The sequence below is a fragment of the Apium graveolens genome, chromosome 2 (genome assembly GCF_009905375.1).
Source record: "Apium graveolens cultivar Ventura chromosome 2, ASM990537v1, whole genome shotgun sequence".
Classification (NCBI taxonomy): Eukaryota; Viridiplantae; Streptophyta; class Magnoliopsida; order Apiales; family Apiaceae; genus Apium; species Apium graveolens.
The window spans coordinates 6,161,309-6,176,566 of record NC_133648.1 but is presented as its reverse complement, the minus strand read 5'-3'; the positions used below and the strand labels follow the sequence as shown (position 1 = coordinate 6,176,566).

Sequence of the window (15,258 nt, the reverse complement as noted above, 5' to 3'; positions counted from 1 at the left end):
GTCACCTTAGTTAAGGATGATGAAACTCTCTTCTTCTTGCGGTTAAATGATGGATTGAAGATGATGATGAAGTTCTAATGAAGCTCTTTTCTTACTCCCGGTCAGATGATGGATTGAAAATAAGCAGATTATACTAATATATTTTATAGAGAGATGAAAATGAGCAGATTATACTAAGATATTTTAAAGAAAGATATAAATAAAAAAAGTAAGAGTTAGTCACATATTTATAGGTGAGATAGAATATGAAAATTATATGAGATTAATTGTATAACGTGTGCATTATAAATATAAGTTAATATGAAAATTATATTAGATTAAATGTATTATGTGTAAAATATAAGTTTAATAGATGTATTGTAAATATAAGTCAAAATGAAAATTATATGAGGTTAAAATGTGTAAAATATAAGTTCAATGTATTATTAATTATACTGTAAATACAAGTTAAATAAATTAACGGTTAAAATATTATAATATATACATGTATACATTTCAAGTCATCCGTAATGTCCAAAAAACTAGAAGATGATTAACAAAAACCTAAAAGATATTAAGTGTCAAGTGTTTGCAGAGAAAACTAGGATGGTTATTTGGGTAATATATGCATTTTGTAATCTTGACCTGTATTCAGAAATTATGAATTTAACTGAATCTATATTCTATTCACACACATGGATAACAATCAATTGCTTCCCTAGTTAGAAAAGTATTATTTCCGTCGAAAGTAGTTAATGGTCTATTATTAGAATGTTAACTCATGTAATGGACAGGGCAGTTTGTTTCATCTATTTGGTTCAATAGGTGTGATTCAACAGGCGATAAGTTCTTATTGAGATAATGTATAATGAAATACTTTTATGCAAAATTATAACTTGGCATAGCAAATTTGCAGGCAGCAATTTTCTGAAACAAACATAACCATTTGACTTGAGTAGTATTTTGAAGCATAGGGAGAGTTTCCAAGGTTTTTCCAGAATGGGGAAGGTGAACCGGTTGTCGCTAAAAAATGGTGTCAAAGTTGGTTGTGCTTTTAACATCACGGGTTTTTCTGACCGATGTCTAAACTATGATGTCTATTGCAGCAATATTAGTAGTGCCTTTAAAGTACTTTAAACTTTAAATCAAGAAACCTGAGCTTGAACATTTCTTGAATTGTTGAATATAGTACCAACAAAGCGATTCTTGCATGGGATGAATCTAAAGAATGTGTTTATGTTATTAACCAGGGATCAGTAATCAGTATATCTACTCTATTTCAAACTTTAATTAGGAATGCTCATTACGCAGAAAGAAAGAAAAGAGAATGTAATTGTGTTGTGTTTGACAGAGTATCTCAATGCATAATTTGCAAAATTAAATTCTCTAGGACAAGACAAGAATACAGATGCAAGTTTCGTCTTCTGCAACAGCTTCCCAGGACTTAAAACCTTATCATACCAAAAGTGTTGTAGGAGTTCAGAAATTGGACTAGTGTGACGAGAAGCACAAGTAGCAAAAGAACTGACAGAAATTATCCACAGGAGCTAGGTGCAAGGAAATTATTTATTCAGCCAATCTGCCCCTTGGCTTTAAGATCGCGAGCATTGGATGGAGTTTGCGAGCTGTAAGCCCTACAATATCAACATCATCTGCCTGGCCATCAGTCAATCTCCACTCGAACTCTTGCATTAGTCTTCCAATTGCCATACGAGAAATGGTCATCGCCTCAAGAGCTCCTGCACACACTCTCTTACCCCCACCAAAGGCCATTGTCTTCTGCAAATCCATGGTGTCAGATTTTTCATTCATGAACCTCTCAGGATTCCACTGTTCAGGATTCTCCCACACATTCTTGTCCATGTTACATCCATAGATATTTATCGCAATCTACAAAAACAATGATGATATTATAACTAAGCTTATGGCAATGTTGGAGGGGAAACTCAAGAAGTTGTTTAAGAGAGGAACCTCGCTTCCCAAAGGAACAAAGTAGCCTCCTAACTGAGTATGCTCATGCACATAACGCAAAGGAATTATTGGGACAGGACTGTGCACTCTCAGAGTCTCTTGAAAAATAGCGTAAAGATAAGGAAGGTGAGGTAACTTCTCCTCTGTGATTTTATCAGACCCACAAACCCTACTGATCTCCTCGTAAAGCTTTTCCTATATAAATTAGAAGAAATCAGTTCCATGATAAAAAGTTTGCTCAACAAGCATGGATAAATGTTCCAACCTGTCGCTTTAAATCTCTCGCAAGTTCATACATAGCCCATTCAGTTGCAACCACGGTAGTATCTGATGTTTCGATAATCACCTCCCAAAGTAATATCAGAATTTGCTTCTCTGATAGCATTTTTCCCTCAGAATCCAAGTAATCAAGATAACACTGCATACCCTGTTGTGATTTTAGTCAAGTTATTATGATGCTGTAAGATTTATTGGAAGATCAATTAATAACGAAGAGAATGTAAAAGAACCTCTTTGGAAGAACTTTGTTTTCTAGCTCTTTGAACTAAGGACTTCATAACTGCTATTCTGCGGATATCCATCTGCTTGATTTTGTTTTCAAATCTATTATTCGGAATCCATTTTAGATATGGGAAGAAGTCTCGCCAATCCACTTCAATTGCACCGACCATTGGATCATGAACTAGACAATTAAACATCTCATGTCTCGACATTGTTGTTTGGAGTTCATCAACATAAATGGACTCCACATCCTCTCCCAAGGTCTGCAAAAGCCCATGTAGAAATATAAGGCATTTACCTATCTTCCTCTAGTAAAACCACTATGGATGATACAGTAATAAAAGAAAATTTTGAAACTCACTTGTTTCATTGCTAATCCAAAAAGTCCCAACTCGAACAATTCTCTGAAGTTTATACTCTCAAGAGGATAATTTTTTGACAAAGCATGTAACTGGTTTGATGTGTTTTCAATCAAAGTATCTTTGTGGATGCGTTGTTGCCTCTGCTTTCGGTTAATAGTACAAAGAAGAATTAAATTTAGCAGCAACAGGAAATGAATCGACATGTAAAAAAGTTATAGAATTATTTTGCAGCACAAACCTGAGCATTTGGTCCCAGAATATGTGTTAGTAGATGTCTCTTCGCTGTCTTGTGAAACTCATCGTAATCACTTACTGCAACCAATGATTTGTCAGAAGCAAGGATGTCCACTGCTTTTGAAAGCTTTCTTGTAGTGATCGCAGGGAATCTTGTCACCATAGCCTAAATTGAGGCCATACAGATTGAATTATAAACCTCATTGCTGACATTTCATTCCTTGGTATAACGTCGATAGTTTGTGCATGATGTAAGAAGAAAAACCTAGATGATCTGTCATAACTTTATAAAACCTTAATGCAACTCTAAGCCAAAAGTAAAAACCATCAACACTAGTTAAAACATGCCAACTACAGAACTACTAATGCTTCATAACACTATAACAGACTACTTAGAGACTCAATGAGTCCCATGTTGTATAAGGCATGATTCATGAACACAACTGCCACACCCACAGCTTGTTGAGTCCCTGTTTAACTCAAAATTTCGCAGCCATTACAGTTAAAGCCGATATAGATATTTTTAGGCTGCATCATTTTGGTTCTAATCCATGTAATTCTAAAGCAACAATTACAAGTTCACATTCTGCACGAAAATTAGACATGTACCTCCAACAGCTTTTTAGAGCAACTCTAACAGCTTAGCTATTTGGAGTCTTAAAATCTAATATAAGAAATATGGAAAAAAAAACTAGTCCAACAGAAACCTGGTGATTCCTTAAATCACTAAGATCCACTAAGATCTTCTTTCAATTCCTTATTTTTAGCTAAACTCTCTAAATTTAATATAAAAAATTGGATCATAATAACTTAAGACATCAATATCTATTCTCATCTCCAACAACATTTCCTATATCCATTCCTTATATATTATTTTATCATTAAAAATTATCATTATTACAAAAAGTGAAGAAAGAGAAAGTTTTCATTCAAATATTTATTATAAAATAAAAGTTAGAAGAGCAGAGACGTTAGCTAAAGATAAGGGATTAGAACAAAATCTTAATCGATTTTAGTGATTTAAGGAATCACTACTGTTGGAATAACTTTTTTCCTATTATTCCTTATATTATACTTTAGGACTTCAAATAGCTAAACTATTGGATTTGCTCTTGGGAGCACAAAACTACTTCACTAACACTAGGAAGAGAAAAGAGGCTACCTCTCTGGCAACATCATTAGAATTGAGTACAACCAAATTGGTAGAGCCAGTTTTGATAGAGTAAATAGGGCCATATTCAACAGCCCACTTTGCGAAAGTCTTGTGAGGTTTCTTCTCCTTCAACTGCAGCAGATTTCCGATCACCGGTAGCCCTGGTACCTCTGCAATGACACAGTAACTTATCAATACTTTGCATGATACTGCATGTTATAGATCATCTGCAGAAACATCAGCATTACATATTTATAAATTTACCTGGTAAAGGTGGGAGATCAGGGGGTGAATTCAAGTTATGATCCACAAATTTTTTTATTAACAAAAGAGAAATACCACCTACAGCAACAGCAGGACCACCCAGTGCTTGCAAACTTGCAACATCCATTTGATTTAACTGCTAACTAAGTGTGATTTCAAGAACACAAGTTATTACAAGTTAATGAAGGCATACATGTAAACACATTACTAACTTATGTAATTATATTCACACAAGGGAATTAAAAAAGGTGGTTGACTAGGGGACAAAAACATAAAATAGCCTGCAGAAATGATACCTTTAAGATTCGGACACAAGTTCAAGCAGATAGATTTTGTCTTGTAGTATCTATGGGAAACAAATTAAATACATGTAAAAACTAAAATTTTAAATTTTTACAAAAATCTTTAAATTATATTGGTGCAAGAAGTCATTAATAAATTGGAAAAGAAGGAATCCCAACATTATTGTCCTTGTACTCGGTCCCTCTATTTTTAATTGTCATATTTAACTTTTGTGCAGTCAAATTAATAGAATTTATTAATATTTTTATAATTGATCAAAACAAAAAAAAATATCATTGAAAAGTATATTTAGTTTATTTTAATATATAATTTTCAGTTTTTTAATTAATATAAGAATAATGTATAATTTTGGTCATGATCAATTTGACCATTAAAAAAATGAAATTTGAAAAATAAAAAGGGAGGGAGAAAGTATAACATAAACGAACCAAATATAAATATCTCCTGTACGTTTTTCTTGCATTTAATTTGCACTTTATAGCTTTTAATTGTAATCTTAAGCGCTTTAGAGTTGATGGTAAATATGTTACTATTAGTTGATCACACTTTTTTTTACCTATAAATATGTATTACAATGCAAGTCATTTTTCATAGCCTCAAGCATCATTTCCTCATACATTACAATATTTCACAATATCTTTCTAACTTTCTATTTTTTTCTCCCATGGATAAAAATTTGTCTTTTTATCTAGTTGCTGCTCTTCTCTTGTTCTCAGGTAATTTTATATATTTCTTCTTACTTTGAAATGTTAATCTGTTATAAAGAAGCGTACAGTTTGTTGGGATTTAATATATAACCTGTTTGTTTTGGAGTCGAACTCTTAAGTTCTCGAAAGGGACAACAGCTCAACCAATAACCAGTTTATTGAATCATTGTTGTTTACATGCAGGTACAATGCTTAACGTTGATGCCCAGGGAACATGCATAACTACGTTAGATCCTAACAATTGTCAGCTTGCAAAATGCAGACAACAGTGTCTTGCGCAATATAACGGACGTGGAATGTGCACTGCTAAATCAGGTGGTCAGTCATATATATGCAACTGTGTTCATCCTTGTGCAGCACTTTCCCCATCGTAATTATGTGTATTTTTTCATGATAAAATTGTTCCATGTAATATAATAAGGATGAAATTCCATGAATAAAGTTTTGAATTCATTGGTAGATCTCATTGGGTTTTTTTTTTGCTAATTAATTACACACACGAACACACTAGTCGAACTCTTGATCTAATGCAAGGAGACAAGTATTCAACTACTACAAAAAATTTCTCGTCAAGCATGCAAATTGGAGCTCAGGTCGTTAAGTTTACAATCTCATTGAAATCAGGAGAGTGTTCTGATACACTCCACACCTTGACTGACTTGTCTAGGCTCCCACTGTACAAAAGCCACCGTTGATCATCAGAAGCACTTGAATTTGGATCCTTCTCCACCTCCATGCACTTAACAGGTCCAGTGTGACCCGTCAACACAGAGAGGCACGAGTGAGCTGATCCCTCTGTCCTCTTCTCTTCCACACACAAATAGTCTTATCTGCTGCACTTACGAAGAATGCCTAATTTCGCTGCTCTCTGCAGATGTCGATGGTATTCTATGTGAGAACGATGAAGCATATCTAGCTAGGATTGTATAAAATCTCTCGATAAAATTGCCTACTTATAGCAATTATACAGAAAGGACCAATAAACATCACCTCATAAACATCGCTGTCAGTAAAGACCGATGTTAAAAATGTTTTTAACATCGGTTTGTTCCAAATTGATATTAAAGACCATTTTTTGCATCAGTTAAAATCAAAACTGATGTTTAAACTACTTTTTAATAAACACGTAGAAAACAACCCCCTTAACAAAAACATTTTCCCCCTCTTTGCTAAAAACATGTCCCTTAGAAACCCTCATTCATCTCTCTCACTATAACATATTAGATATACTATTTTATTGTAAATTGTAATTGTAGGCTAAGAAAGTTTAGACGAAGAACATAAAGTTCTGATAATTCATTTCATACCCCTTTCTGTTACACAACTGTCTATTTATATATTATATGTGGGCCGGATACTATGCCACCACTACTATCTATGTATAATTGAAATTCACAAAATTACAAATAGAAATTGGATAATATCCACTTGCAGCTATTCTAGAGCCTTCCTCGGAACGACGTCGTTGCTTGAAATAATTGACTAAGTCAACTTAATTACTTAATAGTCAAAACGACGCCGTTCTCTTCATTCCTTTAGTACTTCAAATTAGAGTTAGTTTCCCAATTATAACACTGCCCCTTTCTTGAGCCGCAGCGTCCTCGCTGGCGAAGTGTGGATAAGTTCGGCGAAGAGTATCATAATCGAACCAAGTAGCATCTTCAGGAGCCATTCCCTCCCATTGAATAAGAACATAGACGACAGCTTCGTTATTGCGATTCAGCAGTTTCCGATCAAGAATCTTAGCAGGATAGGCCGGTGAAGAAAAATCTGAGGATGTTGGTGGGCCAATTTGGACGAGGTCACTTGGTCCAATTTTCTTTTTAAGCAGGGAAACATGGAAGATATTATGAACCTCGGCCTCTGCCGGAAGTTGAAGTTGGTAAGCCACTGTTTCAATTTTTTTCAAGATTTTGTAGGGACCAAAGAAACGGGGAATAAATTTGGAATCTTTCATCATTTTCATGGAAGTTTGTTTGAAAGCTTGTAACTTGACAAAAACATCCTCTCCTTCTTCAAAGTGTTTTTCAGTATGACCTTTGTCCGCATATAATTTCATTCTTTCTTGTGATTTGTGCAGGTTGGCTTTCAAGAGTTTATGGAGCTCTGTTCGTTATTGAAGGAATGCATTAACACAGGCGTTTGGGGATGAACTAGCTTGGTGATAATTGAAGCTTGGGGGTGCTCTGCCATACAAAGCAAAGTACGGGGTCATAATAATGGCAGAATGGTGGTTTGTATTGTAGAACCATTCGTCCATTGGAAGCCATTTATGTCATTGATTTGGTCGTTGATATGTAAGACAGCGGAGATACATTTCGAGACACTGATTCAAGCGTTTACTTTGGCTATTCGTTTGCGGATGGTAGGCAGTGGAAAGTCGAGAAGCAGTACCCAATTTCTTGAAGAGTTCGGCCCAAAAATTGAAGGTAAAGATTTTATCCCTCTCTGTGATAATTGCTGTTGGAGGTCCATATAGCTTGAACACGTTATCTAATAGTGTTTGTGCTACCTGTGATGTAGAGAAAGGGTATTGTAGAGTTATAAAGTGGGCATACTTGGTATACTTATCGACAACCACCAAAATTGTGTCACGACTATTAGATTTTGGTAAGGATTCGATAAAATCCATGGTGATTGTGCTCGAGGCTTGATTGGGTAGGTCAATGGGCTGGAGTAAGCCAGGAGAACGAAGGTGTACGCTTTTACAGCGTTGGCAAACTTCACATTACTGAACCCAACTGGTTACATCTTTAGTAAGAGAAGGCCACCAAAAGATGAAGCCGATGCGTTTTATTGTAGCCTGGCGTCCTGAGTGTCCACCTTCTCTACCATTATGGAGATTCAGCATAATCTGTTATCGCGTGTTGCCCACCTGACCGACAACGAGGCGCCATTTAAATCTTAAATCCCCATTGTGCAATATAAAATTAGGCATAACTGTGGGATTCACAGCAATTGCAGCTATGGTATCCCTAATATCGGGGTCTTGATTCCAAGATTTGCGGACTTCCTCTTTCCATTGCGGAATAAGAACGGAGATAGCAGCTGACTGAAGAGCTTGAGGTTTGTCGTGGAGTCTGGATAATTTTTATACAAAATATTGTAGTCGAAGCCGAGGAGTTTGGTTAGACACTTTTGCTGCATCAACGTGGTGATCTTTTGGCTGAGTAAGAATTTGATAGCTTCTTGATCAATTTTGAAGGTGAACGGTCTGTCGAGTAAGTATCCCCTCCATTTGTTGACTGCAAGAACAACGACCAATAACTCTTTTTCGTAAGTCGATGACCCCATATTCTGAGGAGAAAAGACTTTTTTATAGAATGCTAACGGGCGACCCTCATGCATCAAGACTGCACCTGCCACATACATACAAGCATCGGATTCAACAATGAATTGTTTTGAAAAATCTGGAGTGGCTAGAACAGGTGTTTGGCTCATTGTTTGCTTTAATAAATCGAAGGCCTGTTGTGTTTGAGGATTCCATCCAAAAGCACCTTTTGTAAGGAGATCAGTAAGTGGCTTACAAAGAATGTCATAGTTATGTACAAACCGACGGTAGTATCCAGTGATGTTTAAGAAGCCACGTAAGGACTTGATGTTGTGGGGGAGTGGGCCAAGAAGTTATGGCTTCAACTTTCTTACAGTCTGTTTCGACCCCTTTGGAGCTAATAACATGACCTAAGTATTCAACATGCTCCTGGTCGAAGGCACACTTACTGAGTTTGATGCAAAGTTTGTTCTTTTGAAGTGTTTCAAAGACCAAGTCCAGGTGCTGTAGATGATCAGTATGATTTTTGTTGTACACCAGAATATCGTCGAAGAAGATGCATTCGAATTTACCAAGGTATGCACTAAAAATCTCGTTCATTACACATTAAAAAGTGGCTGGTGCGTTGGTGAGGCTGAAAGGCATCACCAAAAATTCGTAATGGCCAAGAGAGGTTTTAAAAGCAGTTTTATATGTGTCTTTGGTCTGAACACGAATTTGGTGATAACCGATTTGTAGATAAAGTTTCGTAAAGAATGTACTCCCATGTAGTTGGTCGAGCATTTCTTCGATCAATGAAATAGGAAAATGATTTTTATGGTGATGGCGTTGAGAGCTCTATAATCAACACAAGATCGCCAACTATTATCTTTTTTCTTGACAAGTAAAACTAGGGATGCGTACGGGGATTGGCTGTGCTTGATTATGCCACTCTCCAACATTTTTTTAACCATTTTTTCTATTTCCATATATTGCAGGTATGGGCATTTATAGGGATTGATGTTAACTGGTGCACTGCCTTCGATGATAGGGATGAGATGGTCCTGGGAGCGAATGGGAGGAAGATCCTGTGGGGCCTGGAATAGGTGTGAGTATTTCTCGACTAAAGGTTGAATATGGGCTGGAATTGTGGGAGTTGGCTGTTGGGTGTCAGGCAGAGCTTCAATAGCTGCTAACTGGACCAAAAAACAGGTTTGTTCACCTATCGGCCCGAGTTGATCTTTGTCGAAGAGCAGATTGAAAGTGGTGGCTAATTTAGTGGATGTTGAAGTATGATCTTCTTCATTTTCCATTTCACAGTCATTTGTTGAACATTAAAGTCAAAACAGACTGGGCTAACATATTGTAACAATTGTATACCAAAATAGAATCATATCCCCCCAATGGTAAGACTAAGAAATCAAACTGAAAGTTTGTCGTACCTGCTTGCCAAGCTAATCCAGAAACAAGTTTGGTGCATGCGGACTTGGAACCATCTGCTAATGTGACATTCATGGTGGTACAGGTAGAAGTTGGAATGCCCAGCTGCTTGACTAAAGATTGAGAAATGAATTTGTGGGTGGACCCTGTATCGACCAACATTATGACTGGGGTCTTCTTGATCAAGCCTTCGAGTTTCAGAGTGTGTAATTCTTGCGTACCCTGGAGAGCATGAACAGACACATTGAGTTCACTATCTTCATCAAGTGAAACTTCAATATTTGGTTCCTTAATATCGTCACCTACCATAAGGTAAATTTGTGGTTGTTGACATTTATGTCCTCTTGAATAGACTTCATCACATTTATAACAGAGGTATTTTTCACGTCTTTTTGCCATTTCCTGGGGTGATATCTGCTTAATTTCAGGCATATTTGAAGCGTTCTGCTGGAATGGGGCAGAATTAGTAATAGAAGAGGTAATGGACTTCGAAGTTGACCAAACAGGGTTGGACTTAGTGTTTGGAAAGTATGATCTCGAAGGTGCTTTGCTTCGCTTCTCGAGGATGTCAACCAAGGTTTCTTGTTCGCGTGCCTTTTCCATAGCTTCCGTGAGTGTCCTGGGTTTATAGACATACAAGGCTTGTTGTATATCCGCTCGAAGGCCACTAAGGAAGCTAGATAAGTAGAAATCAGGCGTGTGAACATTGTGATGGGTGAGAATGTAGCCTCGTAATTCTTCAAACTCAGCTATATAATCCGCAACTGTTCCCGTTTGAACTAGTTTGTTGAATCGGCCTACTAAGTTCTCTTGAGTACCAGTAGAGAAGCGTTGTAAGAGTAATTCCACAAGGGTTTTCCAAGTAAGACCTGGGTGTTCCACCTGAATGGTTTGGAACCAGTGATCCGCAGGTCCTTCAAGATATAAAGAAGCAAACACAATTTTGGTATGTGTGTCCATACCCGGGTTTAATAGAAAGAATTTATTAGCCTTAACAACCCAACCTCTCGTGTTTGTGCCATCAAATTTTGGGAACTTGATTTTAGGGAGCTTATATGGAGCCAGAAGTGCATATTGGTGAGATTGTGTATCACCAGAGTAATTGTAAGTTGGAATATAGTGTTGTTGGTTAAGGGTCTAAGTGGAAAAGTGTGGAGTGTGAGTTTGGTGGCGAATCAATGTGTTTGGTTGTGGTATGTGAGGTTGAGTTTGTACAGCAGTGTACGGATGTTGAGAGAATGGAAATAGGGTGGGGTTTGGGTTTGGGACGAAGGGAATAGGTGGGGTTTGGGTATAGATGGGGCCTGTTGACATAAACAGTGGTGTAGGAGTGATGGTGCTGTTAGTAATTTTAGGTGGTGTGATGTGAACATTAGCAGAAGAATTAGAATTACGTAAACTACTGCTAGGAGATGAGAAAGTACCTTGGTTTTTCAATTTAATAGTTTCGAACAGATTCCGAATCTAGGATGTAAGGTCCATCTTATTTGTTCTCATCTCCGTAGCTAATGAGTTGAACTTTCGACCCATCTCTTTCATTTGATTGGTGAGCTCCATCATCAGATTTTGATACTCTGCCTCCTTCATCAATGTGCTATTCAGTACCTCTTCTATATTAGTTTCTAATTTTTATAGCTCTTTTTCATGTTTAGTTAGAGATGGCCCATCCATGCTCTGATACCAATTGTAACAGATTAGATATACTAGTTTACTGTAAATTGTAATTGTAAGCTAAAAAGGTTTAGACGAAGAAGATAAAGTTCTGATAATTCATTTCATACCCCTTTCTTTACACAGTTGTCTATTTATATATTATATGCGGGTCAGATACTATGCCACTACTATCTCTGTATAATTGAAATTCACGAAATTACAAAAAGAAATTGGATAATATCCGATTGCAGCTATTTTAGAGCCTTCCTCAGAATGGGGTCGTTGCTTGAAGTAATTGACTAAGTTATCGTAATTACTTGATAGTCAAAACGATGTCGTTCTCTTCATTCCTTTATTATTTCGAATTAGAGCATCTCCAACGCGGGAGAGCTCTTAGCTATAATTGCTGATGTGGAAGTTTTTTACCTATTCTCTACAATTTTATCAACTCCAACGCTACTTTCTTGGTAGCTAAAATTATACAGATTCTCTACTCTTCTTCTATATCAATTGATTATCTATCCATTCTCTATATGCATCCACCTCATCTCCCGCTTAGTTTTCTCTCTCCCGCATCTTCTTCTATTTCTCCCGCCACTCTATTTTCTCCTGCAGAGGTATGTCTAAAATCTAATTTGTTAATTTTGCTTCAATTAGGGTTACTGATTTCTAATCTATTCCATTTGATTTTATCATTATATATTAATTTTCAAATATTTGTCATTGATAGAACACACACACACACACACATATAATTAGGGTTCTATTTCTTAGAAATTTGGGGATTTTTGAGCAAATTTTCAGTTCTTCAGCATCTTGTGTTTTATTGATAGAATATGGAAGGTTCATTCACATCCTTATTGAATGATGGTTCATTTGAAGAATTCATATTTCCTCAACCACCCCCACAAACTCAAAGCCAAAACCAACAAGAAACTGCAAAATTAAAAAAGGGAAGGAGATCAAAGAATTTCATGATTGAAGAAGATATGTTGCTGATTTCTGCTTGGTTAAATATTAGTATGGATCCGATTCAAGGCAATAATCAAACTCATTCATGTTATTGGGATAGGATTTGGAACTACTATACTGAAAATAAAGCAGGACTTTCAAGTGATCGGACGCCAAATTCGTTGTGTAATCGCTGGTGTACAATCAACGAAAAAGTGGCCAAATTTATTGGTTCCTATAATCAGGTTCTTTCAAAAAATCAAAGTGGCTTAACTGAGCAAAATAAGGTACTGTGTTTAATTTGATTTATGCTCTACTTTAATGAATTATGTGATGAATGATGTATGTGCCTCTGAAATGAATCAGTGGAATTATTTGGGTTGATTGTAATTGAGGGTACTTGTTTATTTGTAGTTTATGCGGGTTATATACTATTAAACTCTACTTAGTTTATTTCTTTTTTAGGGGTATTTTGACAATTGTGAAGCTTATTTGGGATTACATATACATGCTTGTCTAGCATTGACCTATCACCCGCTTAATCTTTACACGAAAAAGGAAGTAGTTAATAAGAGTATTGGTGTTTCCAGATTATCATACATGAACTGCACCCTGTGTTCATTATCTGTGTTTCTGTTGTAATATATAAGCTGTTACCTTTCATGTTTTTGCAAGAATCCCACTGAAAAGATGCAAATCCTTCTGTAAGAGGATGTAAACTCTATTTAAGTGCCTTTATTGGGCAGCAAACTAACATTATCCTGCACTAACATAGGATTATAGGAAGCAGATTGGGGATGTTGGAAGACAAACCTCATGTGTGAGAGGAGTAAGAAAATGCACCGACCTTCCCTAATATTGAAACAATCTAAGCCAAAACCAATGTCGTCATTTAGTCTAAGATAATTTCTCATAATCTTAAAGACGTAATTTGCCAAATTAACAAAACGCGTGTGCTCTCTTATACACATACACACACTACAAAAAGACATTTAAACACAATTAAATCTATGAAAAAGCACCCCTCATACATAATTTAGCAGGAGGTGTTGCAAAAGTTTATTTTAAAACACTAGTATTTTAGAGCATAGTTACTCGGGTGTCCCATGAAACTACTAAGATAAGATGACATACAAGACCAGATTTGTCATACACTACTAGTTGACATGAATTGTTGCCACCTATGTGATTGTAGTCTCTTGTTCTGGGAAGCTCTAATTTGGGCATTCAACTTCCTTCCTTTCTATCAATTTTATAAAATTGTGCACAATAGTCTTGCCCTCGGTGGTTATAATGCTTTCTGGATGGAACTGCACACCCTGTGTTCACATGCAAATAGTTACCTTTTATTTATTATTTTAATTTGATTGGTATGTTTATAGAAGTACAAAACTAAGAATCGTGAGGGAAGAGTTGCAAAAATGTGATGCAAGATTTTTATGTACTAAATGAATTAATTGAAACTTATTCTATTAATTTTGTTGGATTTTTGACAACATTAATAAATTTGTTATAGTTACCAGACTATTAATTTTGTTAGTAGATTATATGATCATTTATATTCAGTATTTGCAGCTTATAACAGAAAACTTCTGGAATTAGTGACCAGTAACATGGTAATGGAATTTCTTTATGCTCCTGGTGGTTTGACTTGGTTAACATGATAATGAGAAGTTGGTTATTTAGAGAGAGGTTGGTTATCAGAGCAATCTGTGGGTTGCTTATGACTCTGAGAAATGAGAAGTAGCAGCAGCACTATTCCCCTGTGTTCATTATTTTGGCATCTGTACTCACTGACTTCCATGTGTAATGCAGATAGACCAAGCATTGGAGCATTACGAGAGTGTAATGACTGAAAAATTTATGTTCATGCGTCACTGGAATGCACTGCGATTTGCTCCAAAATTTCAATCTTGTTTCAAAAAGAAAAATAAGTCAGCTAAGGACAAAGATGCTTCTTCACAATCTGTTGACAGTCAAATTCACAGTCTAGAATCTGATGAAATGATGGAACGTCCAATAGGAAGGAAAGCTGCAAAAAAGTTAAAAAGAACAGGAAATGAAGCAACGGACGAGGACAGCCTGGAACTTCTCAGAACAATGCAAAAAGATGCACTGGCCATTGCTTCTTCAAGGAGTGAATCGGTTAACAGGAGCTTGCAGTTGCAACAGGAGATGATGCAGTTACAGAAGGAGGGGCAAGAAAGGCAAAAGGAAATTATGCAGTTGCAGAAAGAAAAGTTACAGCTCCGCTTAGCGAAGGAGGAGAGGGAAAGACAGAAAGAGGAACGAGAAAGACAGGTTTATGAAGCATCTATCATGGCAGTAGACACTAGTAAGATGCTCCCAGATCAAGTAAAATATTACGATACGCTCAAAGCTAGGATCATGAGAAACATATTGTAATAATTATGTGTACTTGACTCTATTTTGTAACTGTTATGTATTAAACTTTAATTTATTTTATATGTAACTTTAATGTGTTATACT

At 36.2% G+C, this 15,258-nt stretch overlaps 2 protein-coding genes across 2 annotated transcripts; one reads left to right on the top strand and one right to left on the bottom strand.

Moving 5' to 3' along the window:
* Positions 1-1,300: 1,300 nt before the first annotated feature.
* On the bottom strand, positions 1,301-4,626 carry LOC141705791 (ent-kaurene oxidase-like). Its single transcript, XM_074508678.1, has 8 exons — positions 4,465-4,626; positions 4,210-4,370; positions 3,052-3,213; positions 2,813-2,953; positions 2,460-2,714; positions 2,216-2,377; positions 1,951-2,145; positions 1,301-1,869 (listed from the first exon to the last, which is right to left on the bottom strand). The coding sequence occupies exons 1-8, from the start codon at positions 4,589-4,591 to the stop codon at positions 1,546-1,548; spliced, it is 1,527 nt and encodes a 508-aa protein (XP_074364779.1). The 5' UTR covers positions 4,592-4,626; the 3' UTR covers positions 1,301-1,545.
* Positions 4,627-12,653: 8,027 nt separating this feature from the next.
* On the top strand, positions 12,654-15,174 carry LOC141684842 (uncharacterized). Its single transcript, XM_074489983.1, has 2 exons — positions 12,654-13,055; positions 14,584-15,174. Exons 1-2 carry the CDS (start codon positions 12,654-12,656, stop codon positions 15,172-15,174), a joined length of 993 nt encoding a protein of 330 aa, XP_074346084.1.
* The last annotated feature ends 84 nt before the right edge of the window (positions 15,175-15,258 follow it).

What these genes read in the sequence shown, in the direction of transcription:
- LOC141705791 (XM_074508678.1), bottom strand. Translation starts at nt 4,591, where the DNA reads ATGGATGTTGCAAGTTTGCAAGCACTGGGTGGTCCTGCTGTTGCTGTA. An exon ending in CTAATGATGTTGCCAGAGAG is followed by an intron (nt 3,214 to 4,209) that starts GTAGCCTCTTTT and finishes GCCTCAATTTAG; the next exon opens with GCTATGGTGACAAGATTCCC. An exon ending in AACAAAGTTCTTCCAAAGAG is followed by an intron (nt 2,378 to 2,459) that starts GTTCTTTTACAT and finishes AAATCACAACAG; the next exon opens with GGTATGCAGTGTTATCTTGA.
- LOC141684842 (XM_074489983.1), top strand. Translation starts at nt 12,654, where the DNA reads ATGGAAGGTTCATTCACATCCTTATTGAATGATGGTTCATTTGAAGAA. An exon ending in GCTTAACTGAGCAAAATAAG is followed by an intron (nt 13,056 to 14,583) that starts GTACTGTGTTTA and finishes TGTGTAATGCAG; the next exon opens with ATAGACCAAGCATTGGAGCA.